The sequence below is a fragment of the Molothrus ater genome, chromosome 6, assembly GCF_012460135.2.
Source record: "Molothrus ater isolate BHLD 08-10-18 breed brown headed cowbird chromosome 6, BPBGC_Mater_1.1, whole genome shotgun sequence".
Taxonomy (NCBI): domain Eukaryota; kingdom Metazoa; phylum Chordata; class Aves; order Passeriformes; family Icteridae; genus Molothrus; species Molothrus ater.
Genome location: NC_050483.2, coordinates 39,915,105 through 39,933,048, shown reverse-complemented (window position 1 = coordinate 39,933,048; position 17,944 = coordinate 39,915,105). Strand labels below are relative to the sequence as shown.

At 46.0% G+C, this 17,944-nt stretch overlaps 1 protein-coding gene across 2 annotated transcripts in view; it reads right to left on the bottom strand.

Moving 5' to 3' along the window:
* FLVCR2 (FLVCR heme transporter 2) overlaps positions 1–17,944 on the bottom strand; it is a 34,642-nt gene that overhangs the window by 5,932 nt on the left and 10,766 nt on the right. For both annotated transcript variants that reach the window (XM_036384757.1, XM_054515279.1), the window contains exons 2-9: positions 17,377–17,518; positions 16,055–16,195; positions 11,070–11,137; positions 10,253–10,356; positions 3,514–3,624; positions 3,017–3,122; positions 2,441–2,552; positions 1,441–1,496 (exon numbers count right to left, since the gene is read on the bottom strand). In XM_036384757.1, coding sequence (XP_036240650.1) covers positions 1,441–1,496; positions 2,441–2,552; positions 3,017–3,122; positions 3,514–3,624; positions 10,253–10,356; positions 11,070–11,137; positions 16,055–16,195; positions 17,377–17,518 — 840 coding nt within the window. The remainder of the gene's footprint in view (positions 1–1,440; positions 1,497–2,440; positions 2,553–3,016; positions 3,123–3,513; positions 3,625–10,252; positions 10,357–11,069; positions 11,138–16,054; positions 16,196–17,376; positions 17,519–17,944) is intronic.

The window sequence follows — 17,944 nt, the reverse complement described above, 5'->3', positions numbered from 1 at the left end:
CATGTGTAAGGCAGCTGTGCCACATAGAAAAGCCCCAGTACCTGACTTTGCCAGAGCTCTCCACAAAAGCAGCACACAGCACCCAAGCCCAGCTGGCTGATCCCCTGGCCGAGGCTTCCATCTAATGCAGAATACCAGATTCAGCCTACCATCAGTCAGTTGAGCACCTGCAGTTGGTTGTTAAGTTTGAGAATACTCAGGTGAGCTCAGCCATGTGGAGGACACATTTGGGGGTGTTGGTGGGGCATGCAACATGACTTCTTTCGAGCATGTCTCCTCAGGGGGAAGGAGCTGCCAGTGAAATTTTTGACTGAGACCTGTTATCTCACACACATCCCTCTGGTTCTTACTACTGTCAGTTCTGGAGACTTTGAGGATTCTAAAATTGACATTGCACCACCTTTGCTCTGGTTGCAACGCTCTTCCCCATGCAGCAGCAAGCTCTTACAATAGTACTCAGACTGAAAAGGATTTACACTAAAAAGGGCTTAGGCAAAAATGTACAGTTCATCTGATGAGAGAAATGTCTGACAAAAGGAAAGGACCTACTACTCGAAGGCATCACACCTTCACTGCGAAAGGACCTCAGGCCCTTTCCTGGGCCTTCCACATCCATGTTATGAATTCAGCTCACAGTGCCACCAGCACTGGAGAAGGGCAGCACTGTCTTCTGAATAGAGCTGATTCAAGACAGCAGAGAACTGTGATTTTCACACTTTGCTAGTCATGGTTGCTGATGGTTGCCTGAGCATTGAGTGGATATCTCTGCTAACATCCTAGAAGAGGAGCCCAGAGTAATATGGAAAATAGCCTCAAGCAACCAGTCCCCTCCCTTTCCCTGCATTTTCTGACAGTATCCACTGCAATTAGTTCACCCACGTTCAAACAACTGCATTTATTGCACAGTACATTACACCCCAAGCTCTGGTGTGCAAGTATGAACTAGCAGCCTTGTCAGCAGCACTATGCAAAGTGTGAGCAGCCAGGTTGCTCAAGTCCTCACTTAGGCACCTTAGCTCCCTCCAGTCACATACACTGAACCCCGCTTGGCAGCTAAGGGCAAGGAGTAAGAGGAATAACCTGACAGCCTAGGGGCCTAGAACAATAGTTACTCAGCTCTACAAAAGAGCAAAGCACTGAAGGCCTCAACACATTGTCAAGGGAGAGAAGCAAGCACAGCACTGCCCCACATCTGGCCCTAGCTGGTATGAAGATGTGTGAAACCCTGCAGAACCCCAGAGCCTACAGATTCTGCATGACATTAACACTGAGCAAATAGAGGCCCCAGCAGCTGGCAGAGCTGGGGGATTACATCCAGTTTGAAAATGCCAGCAAAGAGCTTCCCCACAAGCCACCCCTTTTCCTAGAAAGGAGAGAGGTTGGGTGTTGTCCTGAGCTAATAGCAGGGGCACAGCAGGGATTGAAGGGGGGGTTACTCACTGTCTGTTCATTTTCCAAATTGGCCTGTTGTCTTCGGAGATCAGCCTTAATGAATGCTGGAACAGAGGGAGGAAGAGAGATGTGAAGGCAGTCAAGTCACCATGCAGGGCCCAAGTCAATTTCCCCAGGACTCAAAGGAGCAGCAGAAGCCCCAGAAGAGACAGAAACATTGAAACATTACAATGAGCAAGAGAAATCACTCTCCTGGACAAGGCTGAGAACACTTCTGAAACAGGCAGGATAGAGATTCTTTATTGCAGTGTGTAGAAGATGCAACTTTGAGACCCCAGCCAGAGCCAGGGAAAAAAGCCTTGGCTCTTCTTTGTAAGCAGAGCAGATGCTTAAAGAGGAACAGCACTGCTATGGGACTGCTGTGTGGGTTCTGCCCTTTCCTGCAGGCACTGTGAAGCACAGACAGATGACTCTTCAATGAATTAAGTTGAAAAGAGGGTAAGTTATTACAGCACTGGACACGTGCAGAATCATTTCCAAAGGCATGTGCAAAAAAGTCACAAGCTCCTGCTCTCTATTTATCCAAAAAGGTTTTACATACTCAAATGGTTTCCAGGACGGTTGCCTGGTATTATAATTAGCTGAACATCCATTACAGCTGCGCAATTGTTCTCTTTAATTGGGTCAGTGGCCCTCTGGGGAGGAAGTAAGATGTCTTCCTCATGGTAAACTCTTAATCTGTGTCTAGTGGGCAGGGCTCCTTGACTTGCTGGTCACAGTCCAAACCTCCTCTCTTTCTTAGAATCCAATGGTATTTATGGTTCCTGCACTCTTACAATACTTCATTTATCACCTGTCATTCCCAACCTTGTTGCAGTTATCCGCACCCGGTATCAGTTAGTTTCCTTGTTAAGCTCTAATCACAGCATATGATCTTTGCTAACTACATTTCTAACTTAACCTCTTGACTCAACTGCACACAAAAGCCTCCAACAAATGTGTCAAGCCCAAGGCAAAGTCAGAGCAGAAGACTGAAAATTTTAATTACCTGTCATAATGGTCCCCAGGAACAGGACAGAACAAAGCAAGAGGTTTCCTGCCTTTGTCCCAAAGCGATCCATGATTTGCCCTTGGCTAATGGTCAAGGCAATACCAAAAATCTACAAACAAACAAAGGTAATGTCAAGCTATACTGCTATTATAAAGCAGCCCAAACTCTTTCCAATTTTACCAAAGTATCAGAGCATACAGGCCAGTCAAACAGTTGGCCTAGTCAGGCTGAAGTTTGATTATAAACACATCCAGGGCATCTCCTTGCAGCTAATGGAATGACAGATGACCATGATGGGTGGAATCTCACCTCTCACTGGAGACAAACCAGAACTGTTAAGAGCTATGTTGGAAAAGGCAAGGATGACTGGCACCCTGAAGTATTTTCTTAAACAGAATGAATGCCACTACAGAAGTGCCATGAGGAACATCATTCAAAAAAACAGGTCCCAGGCTGCTTAGATCTGCAGTACATTACACCAATAATGGACAAGAAATAGGACTCAAGGCTTGGAACTACAATTGAATCTCTTTGCCTAAAAGGAGGCAAGCAAAGGAAAAACAGCACACCTACCTGTGCTGAGACATTAAGGAGCCCTGATGATGTTCCTTCTGATTCTGGATATGTCAACTCTGCAGCAAACTCAAAGCCCAGGGGAAGGTATCCTGTCATGAAAAACCTGTAATGAAGTACACAGAAAGGAAGACTCAGCAACTGCCAAAGGAAGACTGAAGAGGTACAATATAGACTGTAACTCTAAGCAGCATCACCCCCAGCACAAACAGCCATGTCAGACCACAAGCTTTTCACTCTTGTCCACTGTCATCTATGGGGCTGTGGGTACCACGTGCTTCCCAAAAGCTTCCACTTACCTGGAACAATTAAGCTGAGCAGGGTCACCATAATGTCCTGACTCAAATGAGACACATACAAGTGAGAGATGGGAAGGGCAAATAGGAGCCATTCAGATGCTATGGCTCTTCCCAGTCCCTCCCACAGCAGGAGTTCTTCCTCCCTGCTTATCCCCTCCCATCACATGCTGAGGAAAGCAGCCTGCACCATGGACTTACCCCAGCAACCCAGCAGTCACAAAGACCACCCAGAGGTGGCCCAGGCTCAGAGTGAAGGTATAGACTATCATTCCCACCAGAGACATGATATAGACAACTAGCGTTGTTTGCCTGCAAGAAAAAGCAAACAGGGTTTTATTTAATCCAGTCCTCCTTTTTGCCCACAGATCTTAGTATAGCTTGTAGCACATGGGTAAAAAAAAACAAGCGTTTAAAAGTTGCACTCTGGGCACTCACACCCAGACAGAGGAACTGGACTGACAGACAGCATGGAAAGGCCTGCACACAGAGCAGCACAGCAGAAGAAGAAAGATCCTACCACAGGTTGACAGGTGCCTGGTCATATATGGTACATGGCACTTGAGGGAGAGAACAAGAGCCAATTAAGGAGATCATTAATCTTTCTTGAGCATCCTCTATACTATAGTGAGTTGAATATACTTACTTATAAGTAGGAGCCAAGGAGATCAAGCACTCTCAAGCAGGAAAGTAAAGAGATGTCAACACTGCTAGTCTTATGGGCCTATATTTTTCAGTGCTGTCTGAAACAGCTTTCGTTGCTGCTCCTTTCTGTTGTTTAAACTACCTGCTGTATTTGGAGAGGTGACATGCAAGCCAGGTTGCCCTCACAGTCTCACCCTCAAGCCACATGAGCATTTAGCATCCAGCCAACAGCAGCTGAGCCACAAGCTCTTGTCTGGGTGCAGAGGAGACAGACACCCTGTGCTCAGAAAGTATGCCAGTCACACCCTGGGAACAGCCAAACCTGCAGCCAGGCCGTGCAAGGATCATCAGTGAGATCAGCACTGCGAAACACGGGCAGCAGCCCAGGCCAGCTTTCACCACATTTAGCAATTGTCATCCTTGACTACACACCAAGAAAACCCTTCCCACAGTAAAAAAACCAAGGCTCTTTTTAGTACAAGAGGCAGCAGTAAGTCTTCCCAGTACATAGTTTTGATGAGGAAAAGGAGGGAAAGGAGGAAAAGGTAAATACTTTACCTGACTGAAATTCCATCACAATTTTGAAAGCAAAACAGTTACCAGAGTTGATAAAACCTTTTGATCACTATCTTTTAGGAAGAAGTTACATGTATTACCACAAGCTACTTGTGTACTTTCTCCCAAACTTAAGTCTTAATCCATTAAGGAATGTGTTTGATATCAGTTCCTAGAATTCCACAGAAGAAACTAAATCTCAAACTATTTTCACTTTTCCTTTTTAATGTAAATGATCACTGTCAAAAATCTAACCTAAGTAGGCAGTAAGTATTACAATGTGTAAGAAAATGTTTCCAGTACACTGAATTACTACAGATAAATCCAGACTGTTCCAGCTAAGGTTCTGTCCTTCTCACTGCTGCAATGACTGCAGTCAGTGGGGCTCATGCCCATATGTCAATTCTTGCCCAAACACAGGCCTGAGAAGCTAATTTCAGCCTTCAGCTATTGATCCATACTTACAAGGTTCACCAAGCTCATTTAATATATTGAAAGACTAAACAACATGCTGTGGCGAGCATGTTGTGTATTTTGTTTTGTAATTTTGTTGTGTATCAAAGGAGTAGTTAAATCTCTTAATCTCCAATGCTGTATCATTTCTAGAGTATGTTCTTTCCAAAGTTTTCACTGAAGGAAAAATTCAGCTGTGAAGGCAGCATAAAGGGACTGCTTACTTCTGTTATAATCCATTGCAGAGAGCTGCTACATGGTTGGCACAGTGCCTGGAGGCTGCAGAAGGAGAAGAGCTGAAAGACTGACTGAACAGACAAAGAGCAGCCCCAGAGAGTGAAAGAGATGGAAGTAAAAGCTTCTTTCTGCTCAATACAGGCTCCTCAGGTATGTCCCATGAGTTCTTATGCCTCTCATGCCCTGACAAGCAGCTATGGAGATAAGAGAAAGGAGCTCAAAGCTAGAACTACAGTTCTGTACTTGGGCTACATGAACCAAGTTTGAACTGCGTGCTCCTTCCATAAACAGGAATCTCCAAACTACATAGCAGTTAGTGCTAAAATACTGTGCAGGCCTCCAAGAGGTGGCTGCAGCCTTTGGTTGAAGTTTAGTCACTGCCAGCAGGGACACTCAGCCCATGGAGTTTTATAATTTTTTTCTCACCACAGCCAGTTTGGGCTCAGTGCAGAGGTGTCAGGATAGTCACACAAAATCTCACTCGGTTTTCTAGGCTTATGGTTCAAGTATTCCAAGGGATTTGTATCTTATTCAGTGTCATGACAGCTGCCAAGTGTTGCACTTCGCCCTTCATCTCCAGGCAAAGCTGAAGAATGAGACAGTGACCAGATGTGGTCAAGACTTTGTTTCACATTGATGCTATGTCATTAGTCAAGCTGCAAGAGAGGAGTTCAGTTCCCAGAACGTGCTGTGCCCCACAGAGAGCTAAAGCAGGCAGACTCATAGCTGCAGGCAAACTCTTGAAGGTGTTCTTCACTGAAAGTGCAGAACTGTGTAGAGGACAAAATGGAGAAAACTGATCCTACCAGGGGTACCTCATCTATCAAGTTTTCCTCACTGACCTCCCTGAATCATTAGGCTGCAGAAGGACAAAATTAATCAACAGACCTTTGTAAAAGAACAAGACCACAGGCTTGAATGTTGTGGGAAATACAGACCAGGAAGCACCCTGAAGCCATGAACTGTTGCCTGCTCACCACACACCCTCACAGGATCTGAACAGAGAGCAATGAATGCAAATCCTGCTGCAGGAAACAGCCTTAATCACACAAGCAGACTTCTCCTAAACCCGAAAGGCTTAAGACTTAGACTTCAGCAAAACCCTGCTCTCCCGAGCATACCACTGATGACAAGGAGATTTAGAGCTCAGCAGTCCAAGAAAGATACAAAATTTTGAATAGGTTTTAACTGAGATACTGGTAGACACTGGTGCACAGGGAAACAAAATCCCCTGGGGAAAGACACAGAGGCAGAGTGTTCTCATGAAGTGGCCTTTGACACCCTGTTCACTAGAGAACAAGAATACTCTGTGGCCCTAGGGGCACTGGGGCATGGAAAAATGCCCAGGTTTAGCTTAATAAGCCTCTTATCATAGCCATAAATCTCATGGGAATGAGAAAAGCATAAAGGAGGAGAAGCAGATTCACTGAGCACATCAGCACCGCATTCTGGTGTTTTTAGCAACCTATTCCCATGATGGCTCTACAGGGACTGACAATTTTCATTGCCTGGAACAGGGAACAGAGACTGTGTACTTAACAGGCTGATTAGTGCAGTGAGTACAGGCTGGAAGTTAGGCATCCTGCCACATTACCTTAGAGAAACTGAGATTAACCCAACCCTGTGCTCTGGGAAGGAAGCATTGCTACAAAGGCACCAGTACCAAGTCTCCGTGGCAGAGCCAGGGGGAGATCTGTGAAGGACCTGACACACTTGTCACTTAAATGAACCTAACCAGCCCTGACATTCATCTGCCTTCCCAGTCACACTCCCAAACCTTCTGAAGAGGCAGATTAAAGAGCCCGCACAAGGGACTGTGAGAAAAAAAGAGACCTTGGGGGAAAAAGCCAGGCAGGGCCAGCACCAGCAGGGAACAGGGTTGAAATGAAGAACACATCTCCTGCTGTTCAGTCAGCTCCAGAAGAAGCCTCAGAGTAAGGAATGGGTATGGCCCAGCCCAGCCTTGTCTCACAAGGTCACTTGGACAAAGAAAGCAAGTGACACGAAGGGATTGCAGCTGCAAAAACAATAAAGTCAAGCAACATCTGAGGCAACAAATGAACAAGCTGGGAGCAGGAGGTGGGATGAGGGGCACAGGCACATACAACAGTTTTAGCTGCTCACAGGGATGTTGCGTGCAGCTCCAGCATGCTCTCCTGTAGGGAAAAGGATGACAGATGGCCTCCACAGCTTTGCCATAAGGACAGCACATTCCAGGCTGCACACAAACCCAAACAAAGCCCTTGATCCTATGCTCCCAGGAGATCTCATTGCTGAAGAGAGAGAGGTGTCAGATGCTGGAGAAAGGGATGAATTGGAGAAGACTGCTTTGGTTTTCACCACACCCTTATCCTTTGGCATTCAGTTTTATGCCACTTTCTTCCTGTATGAAGGTCAGAAGAAAGGACAGTCTTGGTAAATTATTTATATAAGACATATGGCAGGACAGAGTGAAGACATATCCACTACACAAGGACTAACCTTGCGTAAAACAGGCTATGATAAGAAGGCTCAAATTGCTGGTCAGGCTAAGCTGAGAGAGCACTCACCTTCTCACTTGGAAGTGAGCCAAGTGCCCCATCCTCCACCATCTTTTCTCCCTCCCCCAAATTTTTGTACTTTGCATCTGTACAGACCTAAAACACCTCTTGGGGTCTTCTGCCTAGTCAATGGAGAGAGAGATGGATATTTCTGACATCTTGCCTGATAGAGATGCAGCAATGAAAGCAGAGAGTGCAGACTGCAACCAGCTTGATCTGAGGCCATGTCAACACTGCACTCTAGAGAAAAGCATAACCAAAGAGAAGTGCTGATTAATTCCGTTCCCAAACACCTCATTCTGAGCCAGACTACCCTACCAACACCAATGCACCCAGTAGTCTCCAGGTGTCACAACCTCATCTGTCCTCTGAGCCAGGAACTTGATGTCAAAACTATAAGGGTCTTCTCCTGATTCTATGATTCAAAGAGATGGGCTGCTCTCAACAAGCCATACCACCAAAGACAACCTCAATTCCTGCACTGCTCGCTCATCACTACATAACCCATGTATTTATTTTAATGGACCAAATTTGCACCTGCTATTCCAAAAACAAGAACAGCGCAGGGACTTGCCTGCCAAATAAAAGCAAGAGTGCAAGGCCATTTGGTGCCCAAGCATGACAGATGGGGAAAGCCTGACTTAGCAGAGCCTCACCCTTTCAAGGAACTGCTGATGGTACAGTAAAGATCAAACATGCATGTAGAGCTCTGCAATTCCTTCTGTTATTAACCTTCCCCTGCTCCCCTCAATCACAGCTGGATCCCATTCATTTGCTTCCCTCTCTCTCCAAGCTGACTAAAAAAAGGACTTAATATCTTTCCTTCCTGATTTTCATGTGCTTACCATTTCATTCTTGACACTATCTCAGCAACAGAGGGAAGGGGGAGGGTACCCACCTAGAACATCTGGCATCTTGACAGTTTTTTTTAAATAGACTTTTAAATGGGGCTAAATAAAGACTATGTAGCACTCAGAAAAAAAAAATGTGCTAGTTTCACAGAAATCCATTCTGTAGGCTGTAATGGAGAACAAATTCTTAGCAGGGTTTTTCCTCACCTAAGGCTAAAACTATCTCCCAATAGGTCCTGGGGGTCTGTAGAATAAACTCCATGGATGACATTGTCCTATTCTTCTGCACTGTTAGCCAGCTTTGCCTACCTATGTAATCCCTCCAAGGAAGGAGTGGACACAGAACAAATACAGAATTTGTGGATTTTTGTCTCTCTCCCATTCTCCCAAATTTCAAGTCCCAGTTCTGCATGGTGAGTCACAAAGCTCTTCAAGCCTTCATGCTGCAACCTAACCTCACTTATGGAGAACCAGGAAGATCATCCAGTCTAGCAGTGCCAGCTGAGGCTACCTTAATACTAGACCTGGGCTGGAAAGAGACAAGTGACATTGCATGGTAAGCAGTGCAGTTCTAACAGTTGTATTTCTATTTCCCAGGACTCCCATATGAGTACTACTCAGTGCCACAACCATCTAGACACAGCAACAAACAACCTTCCAATCCCAGAAGTCTTCACCTACTGTTCTTTCTTATTAGAGAAGCCAGTTTTCTATTTCTGATCCCTGTACTTCACAGGGAGCTAGGGCCAGAGGCCACTTCAGAAGTTGCAAGCTCACAGCCAGCCAGATTAATCTAAGCTGTCTACAATGAGAATGTGCATTTCTGGCCCAAGATATGAGGTAGGATAATGGCAGTAAGACTCCCCCAGATGAAAAGCTGCTGCAAGGAATAAAACTCTGAAATTGCTTTCAAGTCATTACCAGCACATCACCAGTAAAGCCCCCTCTCACCCAACCTGCTCAGAACAAGAGATTGTAGCACAGTTCTCAAAGCCAGCAGAGAAATCAAAAAGCCGGATGGACCCCAGTATAATACACAAGAGTCTCTCTGTATCACCTGGGATATTCTACAGAGGTGTTTCTGAGGACCAGGAACTGTAGGACAAGCAAAAATTCTTAACTGTCCCTTTGCAGATGGCAAGGCATGCTGGCCAGATCTGCCTTCCCAACTCACAGGGCAACAAACACAGACTCATCCACCCGTAACCCCAATAACCTTATGCCTGCCCTAAATACAGCAGCATGCCACCAACACAATGCCTCTGGGTACTGGATTCAATGTGCCTTTCATTAACTGGACAAAAATTCACAGAGGCTGGTTTGTAAGGGCTGACAAATGGTCTGGTACAGTCTTGATTCTGCTTGTGCCAAGAATTCTCTCATCCCTGACAAAGCAGTTATTGGGCCATCTCATCTTCTCTGTGAGCCTCCCTAGGGACCGCCAACACCAGATCTTGTATGGGCCCAGTGCTGGCTAATGTGCAGCTCCAAACTTCACCTTACACTAACTGGGTTTTGAAGAGCCCTATTTTTTTCCCTACAAATCCTCCCAATGATTCAGTCTCTACAGTGGCAACTTGCAACTGCACAGAGTTCCTCCTTGCACAGTATGGAGGAAGAGCACAGTCACCAGGGCACAGGGGCAAACAAGGGACTTACTTGTAGGTTTTGGTTTTGTCCAGCCAGATGCCGGAGATCAGAGCCCCAGTCATCCCCGACAGTATAATGGTGAGTCCAATCCTGCCAGCATTCACCTCCTCCCCCTGTGGTGAGACACATACACACTCACACAAGTGCAGGAGCTAACTCATAGCCAACAAAAAGCAAAGTGCACAAAACCCAGAGAGGAAGAGACAGCAAAGTTAGTCTTCTCACATGCTTTCTGCTGGTAACACACTAACCAGAACTAGCCTTTGCAGGAACACTTTTGGGCCCATTATGAGCCAGTGCTTTCTGGTCCATGAAAAAAAAAGTGGTGTGGCAATTATGTCTGAGCCAACTCTGAGAAAAATGTGTGTACTGGCCAGCGTGAGCAGATAGTCTCAAAGGAGTTAGCATAAACTCTATGAAGTTTGCTGTTAGGATTTGGACCAGATTGACTAGGAAATACTGGGACTCACTATAAGGCAGAACAGAAAGGAGCTCTGTGGCATGCAGCACCAGCAGTGAGCTGTACAATAGCTCAGGTACAGAAGCACCCCACCCTTCTGCCACCAGAGCATGAGCACAGGCAACCTCCTGGAACAGATGTCCCAGCAGAAATCACAGTTAGAAACAAGGAGAAGAAATTACTGGAAGATTTTCTCACAAGTAAATTATTTCAATTAAGGTGCAAAGGAGCTGTCTTTTCTAGAGCTCATCAGCTTTTGCATGGGGTGGTGCAAAGGCAAAAAGGAACAGCCAACTTGTGCTGGACGCAACTTGTGTTGGACAGCAGCAAGCATCAGAGAGGGCCATGAGGGTTGGATGCACTTACTGGGTAGTGATGGATCACCATGCGGTTCAGCAGAGTAGACAAGGCGTAGAAACAACCTACATTCAGACCTGAGAAGGGGATAAAAATGCAGCACATTCAGAGCCTGCTCCTCTCCTGCTGGGCTGCAAAATGCTAGAAACGCAGAGGGAGAAATCTTTGGGACCATCAACCCAGAACAAGGCTGCAGTGTCTCAGGAGAGTGAGCCAGAATGGCAGATAGAGGATACTGAAAGAAATGCAGACCAACATCCAGGCCTTAGCATGCAGAAGGAAGAACCCTGCAGTTTCAGGATGGTTCCTACCTAAGCAGCTAGAGGAAGGGCTGTGCACATTTCTGGTACTGAAAGGTCTTGCAACTCCTTCACAGAGTTTCAACCCTCTGAGCAACTCTGAGCAGCCAGATTTATCTTTTAGCACTGCAATTTTCTCCTCTGCTCCCAGCCAAGTCAGAAAACTAGAAAAGCATCTGCCTCAGCATCATACCTTGAACAAGGACCTGAGATTCAATTAACAACAGTGTCATTGACCTGTGTATTTTCCTCCCAGAGAAGAGCCTGTCAGCATTCTCCCTGCTGACAGCCAGTAAGTAGCATTCTCTCCAAGGCAAGAAATGCCAGAAGACCAGTAGGAGCAAAGCTGATTGGTGAAGCACAGACAGCACTACCCTCAGGCACCTGGGGTTTGTGTCTGCATGGGAAAAGTCTTGCATTTTAAAAGCTATCACTGAGGCCTGAAAAAAAAGTAATTGTGTTTCTGAAAGAGAACTTAACTTACATTAACTGTTACAAGGATCAACCACCTGGTGAAGGTTTCTCAGTATCACCCAAGGTGAGAATGAAACTGTCGGGGTGATACTGGTCAAGCCCTATTCAGACACTCAGCTGCATCTTACATGCAATTCTCGTTGGTTAAATGCCTTCCCCAAAGGGCAGAAAACCCAACAGCTTTGTTCAGCAGGCAGCAACATACACATGTGCACTGGACCAGCAGTACTGCAACGGCTCCACTCTCACCTTGGGTGATACTGAGAAACCTTCCCCAGGTTGATGAGGTCTGTAACAGTCAGTATCTAACTTTCTTCTCAGAAAGTCATTTACATTTGCAGTTGGTTTCTCTTCAAGGCTTCAGTGATTCTGATGGGTGGAGGGAAGGGGACAGATTTTACCACTGCAGCTCACACATCTATAGGCTCCAAAAGGAGACATGGTTTTAAAGTCTGGCACAGATGCCTGAAATCCTGACAAAACAGATACATGTCAAGTTCCCCCTTCCTACTTTTCCTCTCTAAGCCTCAGCTAAAAGTAGAAACTAACAAAACTAACAACACAGGATACAGAAGTGCAGTCTAGCAGGCAGAGCTCTGACAGAGTGAACAAAGCTCTGAGCTCTGCTAACCCTGAAGTTCCCTATCTCCCCTTAAGTACTCAGCAATCCTGCACCTAGCCCAGTCTTCCACTGAGCACTGGATGTCTGTTGCAGTACACAGCACTATGAACAGCCACAAGATTGGAAGCTGGAGGGTGCTGCCTTCACACACCATCTCTGACAACATTACAATTTACTGTGAGGGTGGTGAGGCACTGGAACAGGCTGCTCAAAGACAGATGGAAATGTTTAAGGCCAGGCTGGACTGGACTGTGAGTGATCAGGTCTAGAGGAACGTGTCCTGGCACATGGCATGGCGGTTAGAACTAGATGATCTTTAAGAGCCCTCTTCTCATGATTCTAAACCATTCCACGATTAAGCAAAGCTCACTCCACAGCTGTATGGCACAGACAACAGGCAAAGACTCTTATGCAAGTGATCCTAAATATTGCCTGTGACAATGTTTCCCACTTCAGAATCCTCTGTCAGAAGATTACAGGAGAGGCTAGTAAATTGAGTGACATGCTCATTAGGCAGGAGAATCGACCCAATCCTTACTAAGAGTTACCCAAAAGACTGGAAACTTGAGCAGGGCCAGCAGCCAAGACGGGGGAGAACAACTGGAGATCTCACAGCAAGGAGGCGCCCTCCAGCCTTAAAAGCTGTCTCTTTGCAACACTTGGCTATGGCAAACAGCTAACACACCCTAAATCAGCTTCATCCTACCTCCACCTCTGGAGCACCCCGCCCACTAGGTGACACCACAAGCTGCAGTGCAAAGACACGGGAGTATGGCAGATCAGCACAGTCCTTCTGTTTCTTCACTTCAAAGCTGGGCATAAGCATTAACCACTCATTTGTGCACCTCTATTTCTCACCCAGGCAAGAGGACAGCAGCCTTGTGAAGACAGCCAGATGCTGCTCTGGTAACTACCACTGTCAGTAAACCAGCTTTACAGCAGCTCTGTGATCCTTGTGATTTCCAAGACAGGGAAGAGCCTCTGCTCCCAAGCTGGGCAAAAAGTAAGAGTTGGCAGCAACACTTGGCACCAGAATCAGGTAAAACATTCTAGGAATCAAGACAATGTGTCAAATTTGCATATGTGAGGGCTGAGAAAAGTTGTAGGCACTTCATATGTCACAGCTGCTCAGTGAAGCTTCTCTGAGAATTACAGCTGTTTGAATGACCATAAAACAGGTAATGGTTGCTTCCAACGGGAAAGTGGCCATTTGCCCAACCCAGATGAGGGAAACCAGAACTAGTAGCTGGGAGCAGGACATCTGAAGGTCCAGCACCACCTGATTCTTTAGCTAGTTATCATGGTTTGCTTGTAATGTAGAATAATGTTTTTGATACCCCAGTGTCTCCTCTATTTTATAGAGGCCAGAAAAGGGAAGTTTATTGCCTACAGCTCCAAACAGAGCCCTTATTAAGCCTGAGACTAGAACCCAGGTCTCCCACAGGTAAGCAGCCTATTACCTACTTGCCAGACTCTCTCTTGTTCACCCATGTAATACTCCCCAACAATGGCTCCTTATGCAGGTCCCACTGCCCTGCCTCCTCCTCACTGCCCCATCACCATTCCAAATGCTGATTCTTTAACACTGTCTCATGACTCCCATTCTCTTACCCTTTCCCAGAATTTCTCACCCTTTTCCTGCCTACTGCCTCTGACTAGCAGCATGCTCTCCAATGCAAAGCCCAACCCTATAGACTTAGAATTCCTTAATGCCCATTCCATGTTATACCTCAGTTTTACAGAGCAAGGTCAGCAGCCTTGGGGAAAAGGTTCTCTGAGGGTTTCCTGAAAATCAGTTCATGAGCACCTGACACAGCAGCAGTGACACCACTGTCTCCAGCACTGCAAGTCTTGCCACAAGAAAGGAATCATTGGCTGCTGGTAATGCCAAGACCTTAGAGGTCTGCAGATGTATTCTGACCTGTCATTGTGGAAGGATCCTCATTCTTTCTACAGCCAGGCGAGATGGACAAGCAGCAGGTTAGCCCCTCTCTCCCCTGATACATACTATGCTAGCACAAAAGCCAACACGCTGCAGATATCTTTGTGTTAGGTAGGCAGGATGACTCAGTTGCACTCATGTGGCTGCAGATGTCTTAAATCTCGGCCAACGTAACTTTTGACTTGAGTAGGAAAAACTGTCACCATTTTAAACCCAGACAGGCTATAAAAAAAAAAGTTTCACAGCATAGTTCCCTCTCTGAGTAACAGTCACCATCTCAAGTCAAGCTGGAGATTGGCAGGAGGCTGACACAAGAGAGGAACAGAAAAAATGCACAGACCAGCAGCAAGAGAAAATGTATTATGAGCCACTGAACAGATTTTCCACACTCTTTGTGACTGCCAGAAAAGAATTATCCCAGAAGGTCAGATTCTAAACATGTTCTTTGTACTGAGAGCCCTCCTCTCTCCTCTAGGACTTGTTTATACCTATTAGAGCAAATGCTTTCTCCTTTCTTTTTCCTGAAGGGTAAATGTGAACTGAGCAGATGATACAATCCAACTTTAGACACAGTCTGCCTGACAGATTTTTCTGTCTTCACTTTCTGAGAGGGTATTATGTAGTATGGGGAAAAAAAGCCAACCCAGCAGCTGCAATGCAAACCAGGAGAGTTTAAGAGCAATCTGAGAGGGGCATTTCTACTGCACTGAGAAGGAAGGGAGCAGAGATTCCAGCAACTCCAAAGACCATTAGCATCCTCAGCAAGGACAAAGCCACCATCTGACTCTCTCCAACCTGCCCACTCATCCACAAGGTCTTTCAGATACAATTGTTGGCAGAATGTGCAGAACTTTCAGCAATATTTAACTGTCCCCCTGAGAAGCTTCCATAGCAAGCTGGTAGGAAGACTGAGGACAAAACTAACCACAGACTAACTGGCTACAGTATACCCTATTATGCAGCCCAGCAGAGACCACAATGGCCTTTCTGCTAGTAAGAAAAACATTTCTCCATATTCCAATTCAGCATCAGGGAATAGATTCAACACATCACACTGCCCTCAAACAAACAGACTGAGAATACTGAAGAGAAGCAAGCAGCAAATTCAGCATGCAAGGACAGATGGCATAAGATGTTCTCTAGTCCTTCCTCCCAATTGCTTCACCGGGATCGCCTAGAAAGCTGACAGTCTGCACATCTGCATACTCCATATGACCTCTACAGAGATGCCTGGCAGTCATATTCATGTCCTTGCCTTCAGAAATGACTTTCACTCAGTTCTTGACTTGCACTCAGACACTTCCATATATTTCTTATGTAAGCATTTCGATTGGTTTGCTGCAATTAGCTAAATTACTAGAAAAAAAGAACAGATAAGGAAATCCCCTAAACAGCAAACAGTCAAAGACTGGGAGAACAGTTAGAGGGGCATATCATCCTCTGAGTGCTTGCCTTCCTTTTGTTCTTCCCTGCTGCATTCACTGATATCCACTGCTGAAGAGTACTGGGCTATAAGGATTCCTGGTCTGTGGCAGCACAGGGGAGCTATCTTTATGTTCCCCTAGAACAACTCAAGCCAGTTACTGCCTCAGCAGAGCACAGAGAGGAAGGAAAAAGCTGTGATAACTGCACAAGAAGAAAGGAGACCAGACCTTACCATAAGTGACCATAAGCAGCAAAAAGTTGGCATTGCGGAGCAGGCGGAGGATTGACTGCACGTAGGAATACTCTGCAGCTGGTCTTGACTGGATCAAGGCCTGAGCTCGGCTTGGAGGGTTCGGGGGTTTCTCTTTGAAGACTGAAAGCAGACACAAAGTACACCTGTTTGTAATGGTGCAGTTGAGGGGCCTGAGCACACACTGTGCCATTTGAGGAATGGCAGAGGGGCTCCTAGAACCAAGTGTACAAAACACACCATTTTCCTTAAGCTTTGATCTCCATGCATGAACTTATCCAGGAAAAGGAAAGAACAACTCTCTTCCAGCAGTAGCTCCTGTCACCTTCCCAAGGGAAACATCTTGCCTTCAATTAGATTTTTGTGTAGGCAGTGTCCAACAGCACCAAAAGAGTTCTCAAGACTATTATCAGTCTTTGTCTCTAGAAGGATGACCATCCAGGTGCAAAAGTGTTACGTCAAAGCAGAACTGGACAAGTCAGTTGACAAAGGTGGCCTAGCATTGTGCAGTGGCCCGTGCCCAAGGAACAATACCGTTTGCCAGGTTTTATTTCAGGCCAAGCCATCTGCTGCCCCTTACTGTCATTAAGGTAGCATCCAGAAATCCCAGTCACAGGCCATACTGCTGTGCCAGGTGCTAGGCAGGCATTTTTGTACCTTGTCTATTCCCTGCCCCACACTATTTGAAGCTACATCTGATTCAGCCATCAGCAACATGAACAAACTGGCAAGAGGAGCCTATCAAAAAAATTGCATGGAATTCAGCAACTAAACTCAGCTCTCCAGTGAGCCTGCCAGTCTCTCACGCTAAAGATCTGGCTTCGACTTCATGTGTTAAGCAAGGAATTGCACCTCTTGTGTCCTGCTACTGTCCTTCATGCTTTTTTCTCTCCACTCATAACTGGGAGCAGCTTGTTCCTGTGATGCCATATAATCTGCATCTTTCTGCTCTTAAGGGGAAGGCAGGCAGGCCCCAGACATAACCCAAGAACCCTGTTTGTAGGGAAGATGACTATGAAAGATTTCTGTTGGTTTTTAAAGGACTTACTCATGCCTGGAATTTATTATGCAAGCAATGGACAAAACTAACAATTTGGCAGGCTTGCTGACAACCTCCCTTCAACATGTGCTGTTCATCAAGGGTTTGAAGCAGCAAGATACAGTATTGCATGAGCGTGTCAGCTGCATAGTAGGACACCTCCCCAGATGGCCTGCCCAGCCCATCTCCTGGCACACAGGCCCCCGTCACACATCGACTGATCTCAGTCCCATCTGGTTTCATGTGCACACTCCCACGTCCTTACCTATAACGACCAGGATGAACAGGGCTGATGCCACACCTGCAGTCATGAAGAACATGATGCTGATGTGGTAGGCCAGTTTCTCCACATCCTCCACATTAGGGATCAGAACTGGAGGGACCAGAAAGCCTGCAGCAATGCCAAGCTGAGGAGAGAGAGGGGATAAACAGAGGGATGACATGAAACCACAACAGTGCCACTACCCTACAGCTCAGTGCAGGCTCAACTGAGCCTAATCCAATTTCACAATCAAGATGAAAATCTTCTTTACCACCCAACAATTAAAAGTCAGATACCCATTTCAATTAGGCCATAAGAGAGGTTTCCCCACTGCAATTACAACTGTCAGGATATTCAAGGCAAGATTTTACAACACAATTGAGAAGAATGAATACTTGGCTTCATCAAAGAGGAGGTCTTGCCTGCCCTGACCTCCACCACAAATATATGTTCCTGTTCACATACACATCCCATTCCTTACCTTGCCCCTGCTCTAGAGCTGGCCTGATCACCTGGTAATCCAATTTTGCTCATTAAAAATAGCAGAAAACAAGACCATCAAAACCAACCA